Source organism: Elgaria multicarinata, chromosome 16, assembly GCF_023053635.1.
Source record: "Elgaria multicarinata webbii isolate HBS135686 ecotype San Diego chromosome 16, rElgMul1.1.pri, whole genome shotgun sequence".
Taxonomy (NCBI): Eukaryota; Metazoa; Chordata; class Lepidosauria; order Squamata; family Anguidae; genus Elgaria; species Elgaria multicarinata.
In genome coordinates this window covers 21,110,692-21,124,182 of record NC_086186.1, presented here as the reverse complement: position 1 = coordinate 21,124,182, position 13,491 = coordinate 21,110,692, and the positions used below count along the sequence as shown (strand labels likewise).

At 46.1% G+C, this 13,491-nt stretch overlaps 1 protein-coding gene across 1 annotated transcript in view; it reads left to right on the top strand.

Moving 5' to 3' along the window:
- AGBL1 (AGBL carboxypeptidase 1) overlaps positions 1-13,491 on the top strand; it is a 521,226-nt gene that overhangs the window by 379,336 nt on the left and 128,399 nt on the right. Inside the window, exon 22 of the mRNA XM_063142173.1 lies at positions 1,001-1,164. Within this exon, the coding sequence (XP_062998243.1) occupies positions 1,001-1,164 (164 nt within the window). The remainder of the gene's footprint in view (positions 1-1,000; positions 1,165-13,491) is intronic.

Sequence of the window (13,491 nt, the reverse complement as noted above, 5' to 3'; positions counted from 1 at the left end):
AAGGAGGAGGAGGAGGAGGAGGAGGAGAAGGAGAAGGAGAGAAGGCACTCAAAGCTGGCTTCAATGATAGCATCTTGTTCTGGCCTTAGATTTCAAGGTGAAAGAGGTACCATTGCAAATGGTGTTCTTTTCTCTCCATGTGTGTGAATCCCAGAACACCACTAATATCTGAATAGGGGGTGAGCCCTTCTTAGGCGTTTATCTTGTAATTGCTTTCCTATTGATTTTGACAAAGCTGTCCATAATTTGCGTATGTTCTCTTGGCTCTCCCTCCTGTTCATTTCTGCCCCTGCTAATGATTACAAGGGAGTCTTTGCCAGTTCTTAGCACCCTGAGGAGAAGGGGGAACAAGCAGGGAACAACACCAAATAATGGCATGATCAAAGAATTCTTAAGCTGAAATGGGCAGCCCAAGCGAAGGTATCTACTGATGGAACAACCCACTGGCTATACAGTCATTGGGGTTATCGGTTGCAACAGCTTCTGCTTTTGCAGAGACATGTAACAAATCCTGATTAGGGATGTGTAGGAAATAGGAATCAGCAAAACTTGAGCTCGCCAAAGTTCCCTGAATCCCATCATGGACCTTGTTCTAACTTCAGTCCAAGCTTTGTTCTCGTTGCATGACAATCTGTGTATTTCCCTCTGCATTTTTCCAAATGTGCAAAATCAATTGTGCACATCTTTGAAATGCATGCATTCTTCTCCCATTCCTTGAAGTGCATTTGTACACATTTTCCCCCAAATGTACACATTTTGTCATGCACATTTTTCAAATGCATGTGTCCTGTCGAATGCATGTTTCCAGGTTCTGCACATTACATTGTAAGCTCAGACTTCCACCGCAGATTGCATCCAAGTCCACATTTGGTCTGAAATCCTGATCAGAAACAAACTGAAACAAATTTCTCATCCATCCCTAGTCATGATCTCGCCCGATCCTAATGTGGTGATTTCTTTCTAAGACCTGTTGGGTTCTGCATTTTTGTTTTGCACGCAGGGCTTACAACTCGGGACTCGGGAGCTGGAAGAGATGGGAGCCAAGTTCTGCCTCGGTCTCCTTGTTCTGCAGCTTAAATCCTTGCCCTGCACCAAGAAGGTGATGGAACAGGCAGCAGGTCTGTTGGACCTGGAAGAAGAAATTGCAGATCTTCGAGCACAAAGGTAGGAATAGCAACAATTTCTTCGGAACCGTGACAGTTTTGGCTTTCGAGGTACCAGACAATAGTTCATTTCCCCCCACCTTTGCTGCAATATGTATTTGATGTTATATCTGTCTTATCATAGTGGAGGCTGGTGGCTTCAATACCAGTGGGGCTGTGAATCCACTCTGGGTATGAGTCAGAACCAGCCAGAACTCTAAAGGAGCTGTCCAATGTGCCATGAACCTATTTTAGGGTTCAGCCCCTTGGATAGAGTTCAGGCGGATTCTGATTGAAACCCAGAGCAGATTCACAGCACCGCTGACATCAGAGCCACCAGCCTCCACTGTCTTATAGTAAATTTGATTGTGACTTTAATACCGAGACGTCTCCCTCTGAAGGAGGTAGGAGGGGTTTCGTTACATTAGGGATTAATAGTTAAGGTGTAAAAAATAATTTAGTCTCTCGTGCAACCATATTCACTGCTTTGACCTGCTCTTATAATGGAAAGTGGTGCATACTCTCCAATGTTTCACAGATGGAAATAGGGACAATCTAGTGCAGAGTTTGGAAGGCCAACCCAAGAGTGCAATGTACTAGCTCCTTACTGCCTGCCTCTGCTCGCCTGTCTGCCCTCCTGGTGCCTGGGAGATGTAGATGGCTGGGTGGGTCAACCCCACAAGCCTATGGCATGCTTGTTTCCAGCACTTCAAGGGCATAGCCACCTGCTGCCTCTCTTCCTCTGTGCCCATCTCAGAGGGCCGGTTTGTGCATGTCTTGCTTTGACTCAGGGCATTAGTCCTTCCTCGTGATGAAAAGGCAGCTGCATTGCTGCTGTGCTCACCCTGTTTAAGATTTATTGAAGTTCCATGTGTTCATTTTTGAAGTGTTTAACCTGAGAGGAAGATTCTTATTTAGGTTTATCTTTAAATATTTTCCCCAAATCAGGGCATTTCCTTCAAAATGGGCATGAATGAGGATCTACGTGGAAGCTCTCATGGTGGCCACTTAGATGTGTGTATCTGGGGAAAAAATGACGGAGATACATGCATTTCTGTAAATGGGGGGAATCTTTTAAATATTCCCCAAAATTCAGGGCATGATTGGATTTCCTTCAAAATGGGCATGAATAAGGACCTATGTGAAAGCTCTCATGGTGCCCATTTTGATGTTTCTAACTTGAAAAGCGACACAGATATATACAGTTTTGTTTATTGAGGTTTATAGTGCAGGGTCTGGAAAGCCAACCCAAGAGTGCCTCTGAGGATATGTGAAGTGGTTTTCATCACTTCTGAGCAATTGCAGACTCTGAACATATGTGAGATTGAGAAGCAGGGCTTGCAGAACAGAGGCACGTCTCCCGTACAGATTGAAGTTCCTCTTTAGGAATGATCAAAGATTGACCACCCACCTCTATACTTTCTGTACCCTTCTGAGCACCAGTCCACACCCCCAGTAACTGTTCCTTCCAGCAAGTCTTCACACATACAAAAGTGGGGTATTTTTTTCACATTCTAAGAGAGCTGAGGTTCCTACACCTTACCATGTTTTCCAGTTTAAGATACTCTTTTATTTCCGCTGGCATTTTAAATTGAGAAATGTTTTAGCCTACTATATATACTTTTGCTGCCTAGTTTTTTTTGGGGGGTGTCATAGGTTTCTTGCATATTTTAGCATCTTTTATATTTGCTGTTTGTTTAGCATTCTTCATTTATATTTGCTGTTTAAGATACTGGGATCTACTTTATGTAGGGTGACATACGAATACTACTACTAGTAGTAGCAATAATAATAATAAATGTATCTCTGCCCCATGATGCCATGACAAGATGGCGAAATCCATGCTATTAGGTTGCGTCATTTTGTACAAGAGGACATGACTTGAAACAACTTCAGTGGAGAAATAGTGTGTGTGTGAAATAAACTCTTGGTCTAAAGTACCATGAGGTGAGATTTGATTGTGAATGGTCCTTCATGTTCAAGATTATGGAAGGAATCTAGATCTCCTGATGAAGCTTGCCAGAATCTGATAAAGAACTGTTTATCACATCCCTCTCTGACAACATAAAGCTAGCCCAGCTCCCTGTACACTCAGGCCTTTTCCCAGTCTGTCTCATGTCCAGTGGTGGGGCTCTGCCAGGTTTGCTAGAGGCCAGAGAGGGGGTGTCTGTATTCAGCAAAAGTAGGCCTTCTAGTTGCTCAGAACAGCAGGAGAACCTGACATCAAAGCTGTTTTAAGGGTCCGGACATATAATTGGATGGACTCCGGCCTGCTAATGCAAGGAGGTTTCTTTGCTCTGTGTGATTGCTCTTGCTACAGTTTCCTTCATTGCTCAGAGCTGCATGGTGGTGTCCTGACTGAATCCTTCCTTCATTTCCCTCCAATCCACCAGTTCAAGACTAGATGAGAGGTTCAATTCCTATCCAGACTTTGGATCACTTAGTTTTAACATTTTGCAGCACCTCAACAGGTACACCTCCAAATGGGGGCATTAATATTTCTTTCAAAGTGTGTGACCTAACAGATCTACAAAGAGCACTGTGGTCTCATACCACTGGACATGCACAGCACAGGGGCCCTGATATTTTGACCCAGCAGAAGGAGTTGTATTTCTCTGGTCACGTACGGACAACTCAAAAGTAATGCTGAGTAATTTTTCATACATCACATAGTTAAACAATGGAATTCATTACCACAAGATGTAGTGATGGTCACCAAATTGGATGGTTTTAAATGGGGGTTAGCCAAATTCGTGAAGAATAAGGCTAGTGAGATCTACTAGTCTTGATGACTATATTTACCTCCAGGTTCAGAGGCATGATGTCTCTGTACACCAGTTGCTGGGGTCTAGGGCTGTGCTCCACTCTGTTTCAGGTCGTAGAAGTGGGAGTGGAGCGGCCCCATTTGCCTCCACCAAAGGTGGAGCCAAATCGGGTCAGGGGAGCTGTGGATCGAGACAAAGTGGATCGAGACATAGTGGATCGCTTCACCCCAATCCAGAGCTCCGAACACAGGTAAGTGTGTGGGGAGGGGGCTTACCTGGCTCTGCCGCTGCTGGCTTCAACTGAGGGCCAGACCTCAAGCCAGAAGAGCAGGCCATGGAGGCACGTAAGTGTTGTGGGGGGGACGCTACCTGGCTCCGCTGCCCACTGCCACTGCGGTCCGTGCAGTGGCAGATGGCAGAGCCACGTAAGGGGGGAGGGGGCTTATTTCCCCCCATTTTGTCCCCCCTTCCCCACTTACCTGCCATGGAGGCAAGTAAGTGGGGAAGGGGGGGCAAAATGGTGGGTGAACCTTGATCCAATCCGGAGCAGGTCGGGGGAGGATTGGATCGACCCGAACCGGTTTGGGCCTGATCCACAATTTCCGGATCGGGCCACAAAGCGGTTTGGGGGGCTGGTTCACAGCCCTACTGGGGACCACAACTTGGAGGGTGCTATTGTACTCATGTCCTATTTTGGGATGAACAGAATACTGGACAAGATGGAGTCTTGGTAAGGTCCAGCAGCATAGCTCTTCTTCTGTTGTCCTAAGGTTCTTCAAAGAACAGTGGAAGAGGAAAGCACAACAATTTGGAAATAATCTCAGCTCACACAATGGGCCCTTTGTTTGAAATGATCCTCCTCTTTTCTCTCTCTCTTTCTCTTTCAATACAGGAAGCAAGATTTCACCCACCCTCTCCAGCAGCAGGAACACTCAATAATTTATGGTGGATTTCCATTCTCTTCCTTCAGGGATGCTTTAACAGCCATTAGTACCACCTGTTCTTGATGCTGGAGACCATATTTACAGTCTTGTTCATCGTTTTTAATGTTTATAGAGGGAAAGAGGGGGGGAAGAGGGAATAGCCTTAAAAATAGAGACATTTCTTTAGATTAGTCATGCTCACTTGTACATGTGAGCGTATAAATGAAGCAATTACGGTGTGTTCCAAACACCGACCGTGCCACGGACAGCCGCCTGACAAGCAATCCGTGTGTCATTAAAGGGAACCACTCAAGCCTGGCCAGACGGAGGGATTCCAGGCATAAATCAAACCCTGACTGAAGCTGCAGAAGCCTTTGAGTTAAAATAATTTTGAGAGATTGGGAAGGGACATTCCAAACACCTGGCAAGGCTTTGGAATTAAATAAAAGAGATAGCCCTTGTGAGCAGGGAGGGTGGGCTGTGGCTGTGGGAAAGGTCAAACCAGTTCACAAGGAAAAGGCGCCAGCAATAATTGAGGTCGGAATTAAGTCCATCAGCATCACAGGCTTTTGTCTCAACGCAGAAGGGGAATGCACAAACGCTTGACCGTTCCTTATCTGCTTATCCTTTCTTGTTGATTTGAATGTTATTTGAGTTCTTTCTTGTCTCCTGGCGTTTGGGTGAGATGACTAGAGAACAAGGTGTACTGAAATAAGAGCAAGAAAATGTATTCAAGGGCTGGTGCTTTCGACCGCCTGTAATCAAAAAATCCAATTTCACATAGTGATATTTCTGCATTATATGCAAGAGTCTATATTGCAAGAGGGATGTCCAAGGCGTACGAAGGGACCATAGCTCGGCATTAAAACACATGTTTTGCCTGCAGCGGGACCCAGGTTCAATCCATGGCTTCTCCAGGTAGGGCTAGGAAAGAATCCTGCCAGAAATCCTGGAGAGCTGCTTCGAGTCAGTGTAGACAATACAGAGGAACATAGGAAGCCACCTTAAAGTGAGATAGACATTGGTCCATCTAGTCCAGTCTTGTCGACATTGATTGGCCACAGCTAAGGGTTTCAGGCAGGAATTTGTCCAGCCCTACCTGGAGATGCTGGGGATTGAACCTGGGGCCTTCTACCACTGGACCGCAGACGCTCCATCTAGGGTGACCAAGGACATTTCTCTTTATAAAGGGGCTGTCAGAGGAAAGTCTTCTATTTGAAGACATCTTCCATTTGATGGGCTCTCCAGTCTAAGTCCAGTTTAAAGATAAGGAACGCCAAGGACATGGAGGAGTAGGAGCTTCAAAGTGGCCTGTCTGCAGTTAGGGCTCAGGCAGCAGTACCGAGCAGACACACAGCTGGTGGCTCCGTTTTTGATGGGGCTATCAATTCATTTTAGTTTTTAGCCAGGGCAAGCCAGAACTTTAAAGGAGCTATCCAAGGTTCTGAACCCCATCCTCAAAATAGGTTTAGCATCTCTGATGGCTCTTTTTAAGTTCTGGCTGGTTCTAACTAAAGCCCAGAGTGGAATCACAGCTCCACCAGAGTGGAATCACAGCCTCCAGTCATCTTATTATACCTCCAGGGTCTTTTCATCCTCCATCTCCATAGGAACCTGTGTTGTACCAGATCTGACTCTTTTTTCATCTAGCCCAGTGTTGTCTACTCTGAATTCTCCAGGATGTCAGACAGTGACTGCAAACCAAGTTCCTTTACACTGGAGGTGCAGGGACTGAACCTAGCCCTTTCTCCATTGCTATTCATTGTCTTTGTATGTGTGTGTGTTTTCCCCTATACATGTTTCTCTTTGCTCCACAGCCTGATACAGTTGGTGCTGTTGCTCTCCTGCTGAGCACCATCCCATAAAAGCAACTGATTTCACCTGTCAGAGCATATCTGTATACATGCCCTTTAATCCACCCTTCCAAGCTGTTTCAGCTCCACGTCTGCTCCAGGTTCTCTCTCTCCCACGGAAGAGAGCATGGAACTGACAGCACACCTTTTTGCATTCTGAACTCACCAGATTGGAGGCTGAAGTCAGTCGATTTGGAAAGGGCAATTGGTAGCCCAAGAAGCAAGGCTTTGTGGGATTAGTCACATCGGCCCAGGGATAGTATGATCTGGCCATGTCTGTGAGACATGAAATGATCTATTGGAACAAAATTGGGAAAGAAAATGTTCCCACTGGTAGCAGTGTCAGTGCGATGCTACAGAAGAATTTTGCTCAAATAACATTTTAGTGCGAACTTACCTAGTTTTGCAATGTCGAACCAATATGTGAAACACTGCCTAGAAGAAGCCAACAGATGCATAAAAAAGGCACTGTTTTAACTGACCAGGTGCAGCACTCAGAGTCATAGGGGTGGGCAAACTCACCCATCCACTGGATGCTTGCCCTGCTTCCTTTGACAGCTGCCTGCCCTTGGACTAGAAATTGTGCAGTTGTGCAAATGGCAGCCTTTATTCTTGCATAAATAGTGCCATTATGACCACCCTTTACACAATGAAGGAAATGCACAATTAACAGAGACTGCATTATGTACAATGGCAGGGGCTACGGAAACTGTGCATTCCCCCATTGCGTAAATGGGGCCTTTACGGCTGACGTTTATGCAGCAGAGGAATTACGTAATTTCAGGAGCATCCATTGTTGTGCAAAGTGGAGCATCTGGAATGGGGGAAATGGCTGCCAGGTGCTCAATGGGCACACAATCGCTCCACCAGAGCATCTGTGAACACATCGGGGTGTACCTGACTGGGTCCAGGGTGGGTCCAGACACAGGAGAGTGTTGGACTCTTGGACCCAGTCAAGTGTCTGTGGCATCCTCACTCATAGGGCATGGCTTCCACATAGACCTCCATATTCCACCAGGTCAGTGTTGAGACAACTTGCTCCTTCTGCTTCAGCTGCAGGATTGTTGCCCATGATTTTGAACTTTAGCCACTGAGCTCTGACTACAGGGCCCTGCACTGTTCTCATCACCAAGTTGGCCCCAGAAGCCCAGACATGCCTTTGGGCTATCACCTCCTTTTGGTGGTGGATGGATCAGGGCTGATCTGTTCACAGACTCTCTCTACATTCACCCCAAACCTTCTGGAGTTCTCTAATCGAGGAAGATAAAGTGGCAGCAAGCACTTCGGACATCATGATTTTTGACAATAGCTTTCACGCCTCATTTGCTGGAAAAGTGATTAGGTTCTTGCCGAAGCTCTCTGAGTTCCTTTGCATTTGTCATGACCAATGAGGAGATGGCAATTGCGATTGTTTCTTCTCTTGCAGCAGATTCTAGAGAGAAGCAAAACCTCCATTAGGATCAGTTTCCTCCCTTTTCTTTCTCTGCCTTTTAATCTGTCCCCTCCTTCTGTTTCTGCTGTTCCTCTACTGAGCTTAGGCTTGACTATCTTTTGCATGCTCTGAGCAAATATTAAACTGTTTGTTTCCAAGATGGCACTTAACACACTGAACTAGGATTGCTTCAAATGAAATTTGGGAGGGAGGGAATGAGTGGCACATTCATGATCAGATTATCCTATTTATTTATTTATTTATTTATTTATTTATTTATTTATTTTATTTATTACATTTTTATACTGTCCGATAGCCGAAGCTCTCTGGGCGGTTCACAAAAATTAAAACCACAATGAAACAATCCAACAGGTTAAAAGCACAATTACAAAATACAGTATAAAAAGCACAACCAGGATAAAACCACACAGCAAAATTGATATAAGATTAAAATACAGAGTTAAAACAGTAAGATTTAAATTTAAGTTAAAATTAAGTGTTAAAATATTGAGAGAATAAAAAGGTCTTCAGCTGGCGACGAAAGCAGTACAGTGTAGGCGCCAGGCAGACCTCTCTGGGGGTCATTCCACAACCGGGGTGCCACAGTGGAGGCACCCTGGAGGTGGTGACATGTTGTGGAGTCAACACACTTCTGGCTAATTTAGCAGGCCCACCCTTTCCCTGGCTGCAGATCAACAATGTCGGAATTGTGCATGCGCAGGAACATATGATGCTGCTATAGAGGCCTCAGATGCATGTGCATGTTCACACCTACAGTTTAGTTACAGTCACACAACTTCTTTTCCTGTCTCTTATTTCCCTTTTGCCCAGTTCTCTCCGAGTTCTGAAAACAAGTTATATATTGCCACTGTGTCATGGTGTCACCCTATCACACCATCATGCATCAGGAGGTTTAGCTGCTGCACATGGCATAATGGCTGACTGGGTGATTAGAGTTATCTGTCATTTGTCAAAGAACTCAGTGCTTCAGTACAGAGGATGCTTAGCTCACTTACTTGAATTTAGTTACCTGGGTTGTCTGAAGCTACCTTGACACATCTTCCTGGGATCCATCAAAATCGTTAGGACCACAGCCATCATTTTATTTGTCATTGTTTATTGAATCTTGATTTGGGATGTGACCCAAATCTATGTTTGCAATTCCTAGATGTGTATGGAGCCTGGGTGGTCCTTTAACCACTTCAGTATTTTTGTTACTCCAACTGAGGTTGTCATCTTCATATTACACTTATCCAGTTTACAGGACCAAGCAGCTAAATTCCATCATTTCTGCATTGGCCCTGACATCGGTCAGTTCAACCCTTTACTTTCCGAATGCTCATACTCCTGACTTTTTGTCACTTTAAGCCTTTAGTTGCTCTTTTCCAAACCAATCAATGTAAAAGTTTGAATTTGAAATCTTTTGGCATTTGAAACAAAATACAAACAACAACAACAAAACAACACAAACAGCAATGTAGGTTATTATCTACTACTTGGTAAGTAAAAGTGTGTTTTAAACCTGGACGTAGGTGGGTGGCATTGTGAGGGGAAGGGGTGTGGCAAAGTGGTAAAGCACCTGCATCCAGTGGAGGCTGGTGCTTCTGATTTCAGAGGGGATATATATCCATTCTGGATTTTTGTCAGAACCAGCCAGAACCTTCAAGGTCCCAAAACCAGTCCCCAAAATATATTCAGCAACTTGGATAGCTTCTTTAGATTCTGGCTAGTTTTGGTGGAAACCCAGATGGTTTCACAGCCCCACCAAAATTGGAGCCACCAGCCTCCATTGCCTGGTTTTCATGCAGAAGGTCCTAGATTCGATCCCCCAGCATCTCCAGGTAGAGCTGCAAGAATTCCTGCCTGAAACCCTGGAAAGCTGCTGCTTGTGTGTCACGTTCCCCCAGCCTTGACCCATCCTCTGGCTCTGAAGAGCACCCTCCATTAATCCAACCCCTGCTGTTCCAGAGCCTACCAGATCAGAGGATCTGCCTCCAATTGATTCCATTGCAGCCTTCACCACCCCCACCCCATAGGAGCCAGTGGCTACAAATTGGGCAGTAGCCCTTTAAGAAACAAACTGCTGCTTTGAAGGGGTGGAGTTAAGTGCAGGTCTTGAGCTCCTGGCCTTTATAAGGATTCAGAAAGCCATTGACTCTAGTTGAGTCAAGAGCTCTCCTTGCTTGAGTCTCAGCTAACTTGGAGCTGTCCAACGTCCTGGAAGACCCTGCCTAGTCTAACGTCCCTGGCTATTCAGCACCTTAAATTGGCCTGGCCTTGACCTGACGTGCTAAATCCATCCCTGCGTGTGCCTTGCTCACTTTAGCACCTCTGGGTGCCTTGAACCAAGTCGGACAGGACACAGTGTGGACAATATTGGCCTAGATGGACTAATGGTCTTGCTCAGTTTAAGGTAGCTTCCTATTAAAGAAGGGAAAGTTGTGTGTGTGAATGGGTTGGGGAAAGCACAACCCAGGGCAGCTGGTGGCAAGGAGGAGATCTGGGCTTTGGAAGATGGCGGTCCCTCTTACGCAACGCTTACTTGGCCCACTTATCCCACAGCCACTCCCTCTGGCTCTAGCACCTCCATACTGACTGTAGGCTAAACAATAGTGCACGTGAAAACAGCCAATCCGGGGGGGGGGGCATGTTGAATTGATGCATAACATAATAACACATAGCATGATGCCATGGTACTGTCCCCATGATGCACTTTGTTGACAAGCATGCATGAGTCATTTATACACAACGCAATCTCAAAAGAATTGAGAACTTTCATCCAGGCTTGGACCAAGGCGTTTGTAACTTGATGAGCACATTACGATTTCTGATGGGGATAAATTCACCCAGCACTAGTTCTTACAGGGATATGGAATTTGTACTGAAGATGAAATGACCCCCTGCTTGCAATCTAAATTGTTGCCAGACTCAGTTTCTGGGCAGGCACGGGTGTGTGAGGAAAAGTCAGGAGCTGGGAAAGATGGAGAAGATGGTCTGCAATTCTGAATACAGCAAGAACAAAACACCTAGTTGCTTAAACCAGTGAGCAAGCTTGGCCCAGAAGCCTTCATGGGGATCAGGGAGTATCGCATGACCTGCTCAGGCCTGTCAGATGCAAGGAGGTGTCCTTGGTTGGTGTGGCTTGTCTCTCTTCTGGTGCTGGATTAAACATTCCTTTGCCTTGAATTTGGCAGGAGGTGGTGAGACATGGTCTCCTCACCATTTTCCAGGGGCAGGGAATTGAAAGTAGGTTTGGGAGCTGCCTGAAGCTATTTTAGTTTCTGTCAGCTGGTCACCACTATTTTCCTTTTCCCCCCCAATGCCCCTGGGAGTGCTGCTATGCATTGTAGTGCTGCTCATGGATGCTTTTCAGATAAGGACAATTACAGCTCTGAGGTGCCAGCCCACCAAGAGGAACTCTGGACACTGCATTTTGTGCTCCCAGCTGGAGATTTATTCCCCCATACGTCCCCAACCCCCCCATCTATGGGGCCACAAAAGTGGAAGGCCCTGTTTCTCTCTCAGAAGACCAGTGGCCCACAAGGTTAAACCTTTCCCCAAAATCCATCAGGATACCTAGATCAAGAACCGCAATGGGTTCAAGCCCTATTTACACAGCCATGTGCTGATATTCTTAGATCTCTGGATGTATTTGCTTTTCAGTGCCTCTCCTGTTTTTAATCCAGGATGCCAGACCAAACTTGCCCCACCCCATCTGTACATGAGAGAGGGTGCTGCCATTTCTTTGTGATGAAAAGGATTCCTCCAAGGCGGGACAGCTTTCCCCCTTTCCCATTGATATTTCCCTTTTCCTTGGCATCCTTGCAAACTGTGTCACCACCCCTTTCCTCCTACTACAGGAGCTCAGCCCCACACATTCTTCAGAGGCTCAGTCAAGCAGCGGTGGTGGTAATGAATATGTTTGGTATTCTGACGGACGGCACGGCGGCGTCCACAGGTGGGCCATTCTAATTCAGCAGCTTTTCATTAATGCTTTCCCGAGCCGTCTGTGCCTGTCCCTCTGTTTGCTCATTTCTGTATGGTCCGATTGACATTTTTTGATTATGAAATAGCCAAGGAGCCGCATGGCCTCAGAGATCATTATCAAATGCCCAAGACCCAGACTCGAGTGCCAGGCGGGGTTCAAATTGTGCACCACCATCACCACTGTAATTAATTTATCAAATAGCATCTAATAAATCTGAGGGTGGGGGCGGATGTGGGCTGGCGGTTTTGAAACAGAAACTGGAGACATCAAAAGCCAGAAACTTCAAACTCAAACAAACGTGTTGCCTGTTAATGGGATTCACAGGGGTTATTCAAATTATCCGTGAGCTGCACAGAGACAGAGTCTCCAGCACAAGTGTATTATCTGACTGACTTCCCCACCTCTTTTGTTATGGAATAGCCTAGGAGCTGCACGGTCCCTGGGGTCATTATCAAATGCCTGAATGAGATTTGAGTGTCATTTCCCCTTCCACCTTAGGCACTACCTAGAACAGAGAAGGTGTAAAGTCTAGGCTTCAGACATGCATTCCCAACAACTTGATGTACCCAGGAGCCATGAGACAATAGTTGCTAATCCTCTGTCCCACCATAATTGTTCTTCCCAGGGATGGCTGTTGCAGGGAAATCCTGCCCTTGGGGGGTTTGCCAGTTTTCCCTAGAGCCTCCCACTGGTGCAATATAGGCATTGTATGATCCAGTCACCTTGCCCCTGCCAGTACTTGACTGGCCACATTCTGCACCAGTTGAAGTTTCCGAACCGTCTTCAAGGGCAGCCCCATGTACAGCACATTTCAGTAGTCCAGCCTGGATGTGACTACTGTGTGGATAACTGAGGCAAGGTCTGCCCTCTTCAGATAGGGCTGCAGCCGGCAAACCACCCTAAGCTGGTAGAATACACTCCCGAATGCAGCAGCCACCTGGGCTTCCCCAATTAGCTCAGAGTCCAGGAGGACTCCCAAACTGCATACTTGGTCTTTTAGGGAGAGTGTGAACCCATTTAAGACCAGCTGTAAACCTCCATCCACAGTAGTTGGTCTCCCAACCCACAGTACCTCCATCTTGTCTGGATTAAGTTTCAGGTAGTTCGCCCTCACCCATCCCAAAACAGCCTCTAGACACTGGATGGCCATTTGGCAGGGATTCTGAAATTGTAAGAGCTCCTCCTGATTTTTGCTCAATTTTGGTGGGTGCAAACGATACAGAATATGAAAGGTCATGTTGCAAAGGACTCAACCCTATGCACACTATCTTTGGTGTAAGCCCCATTGGACTCAATAGGACCCTTATAGTTCCACACAGCACATTGTTAAACAATGGAATTTGCTCCCACAAGATATAGTGATGGCTTTAAAATTTGGATGGCTTTAA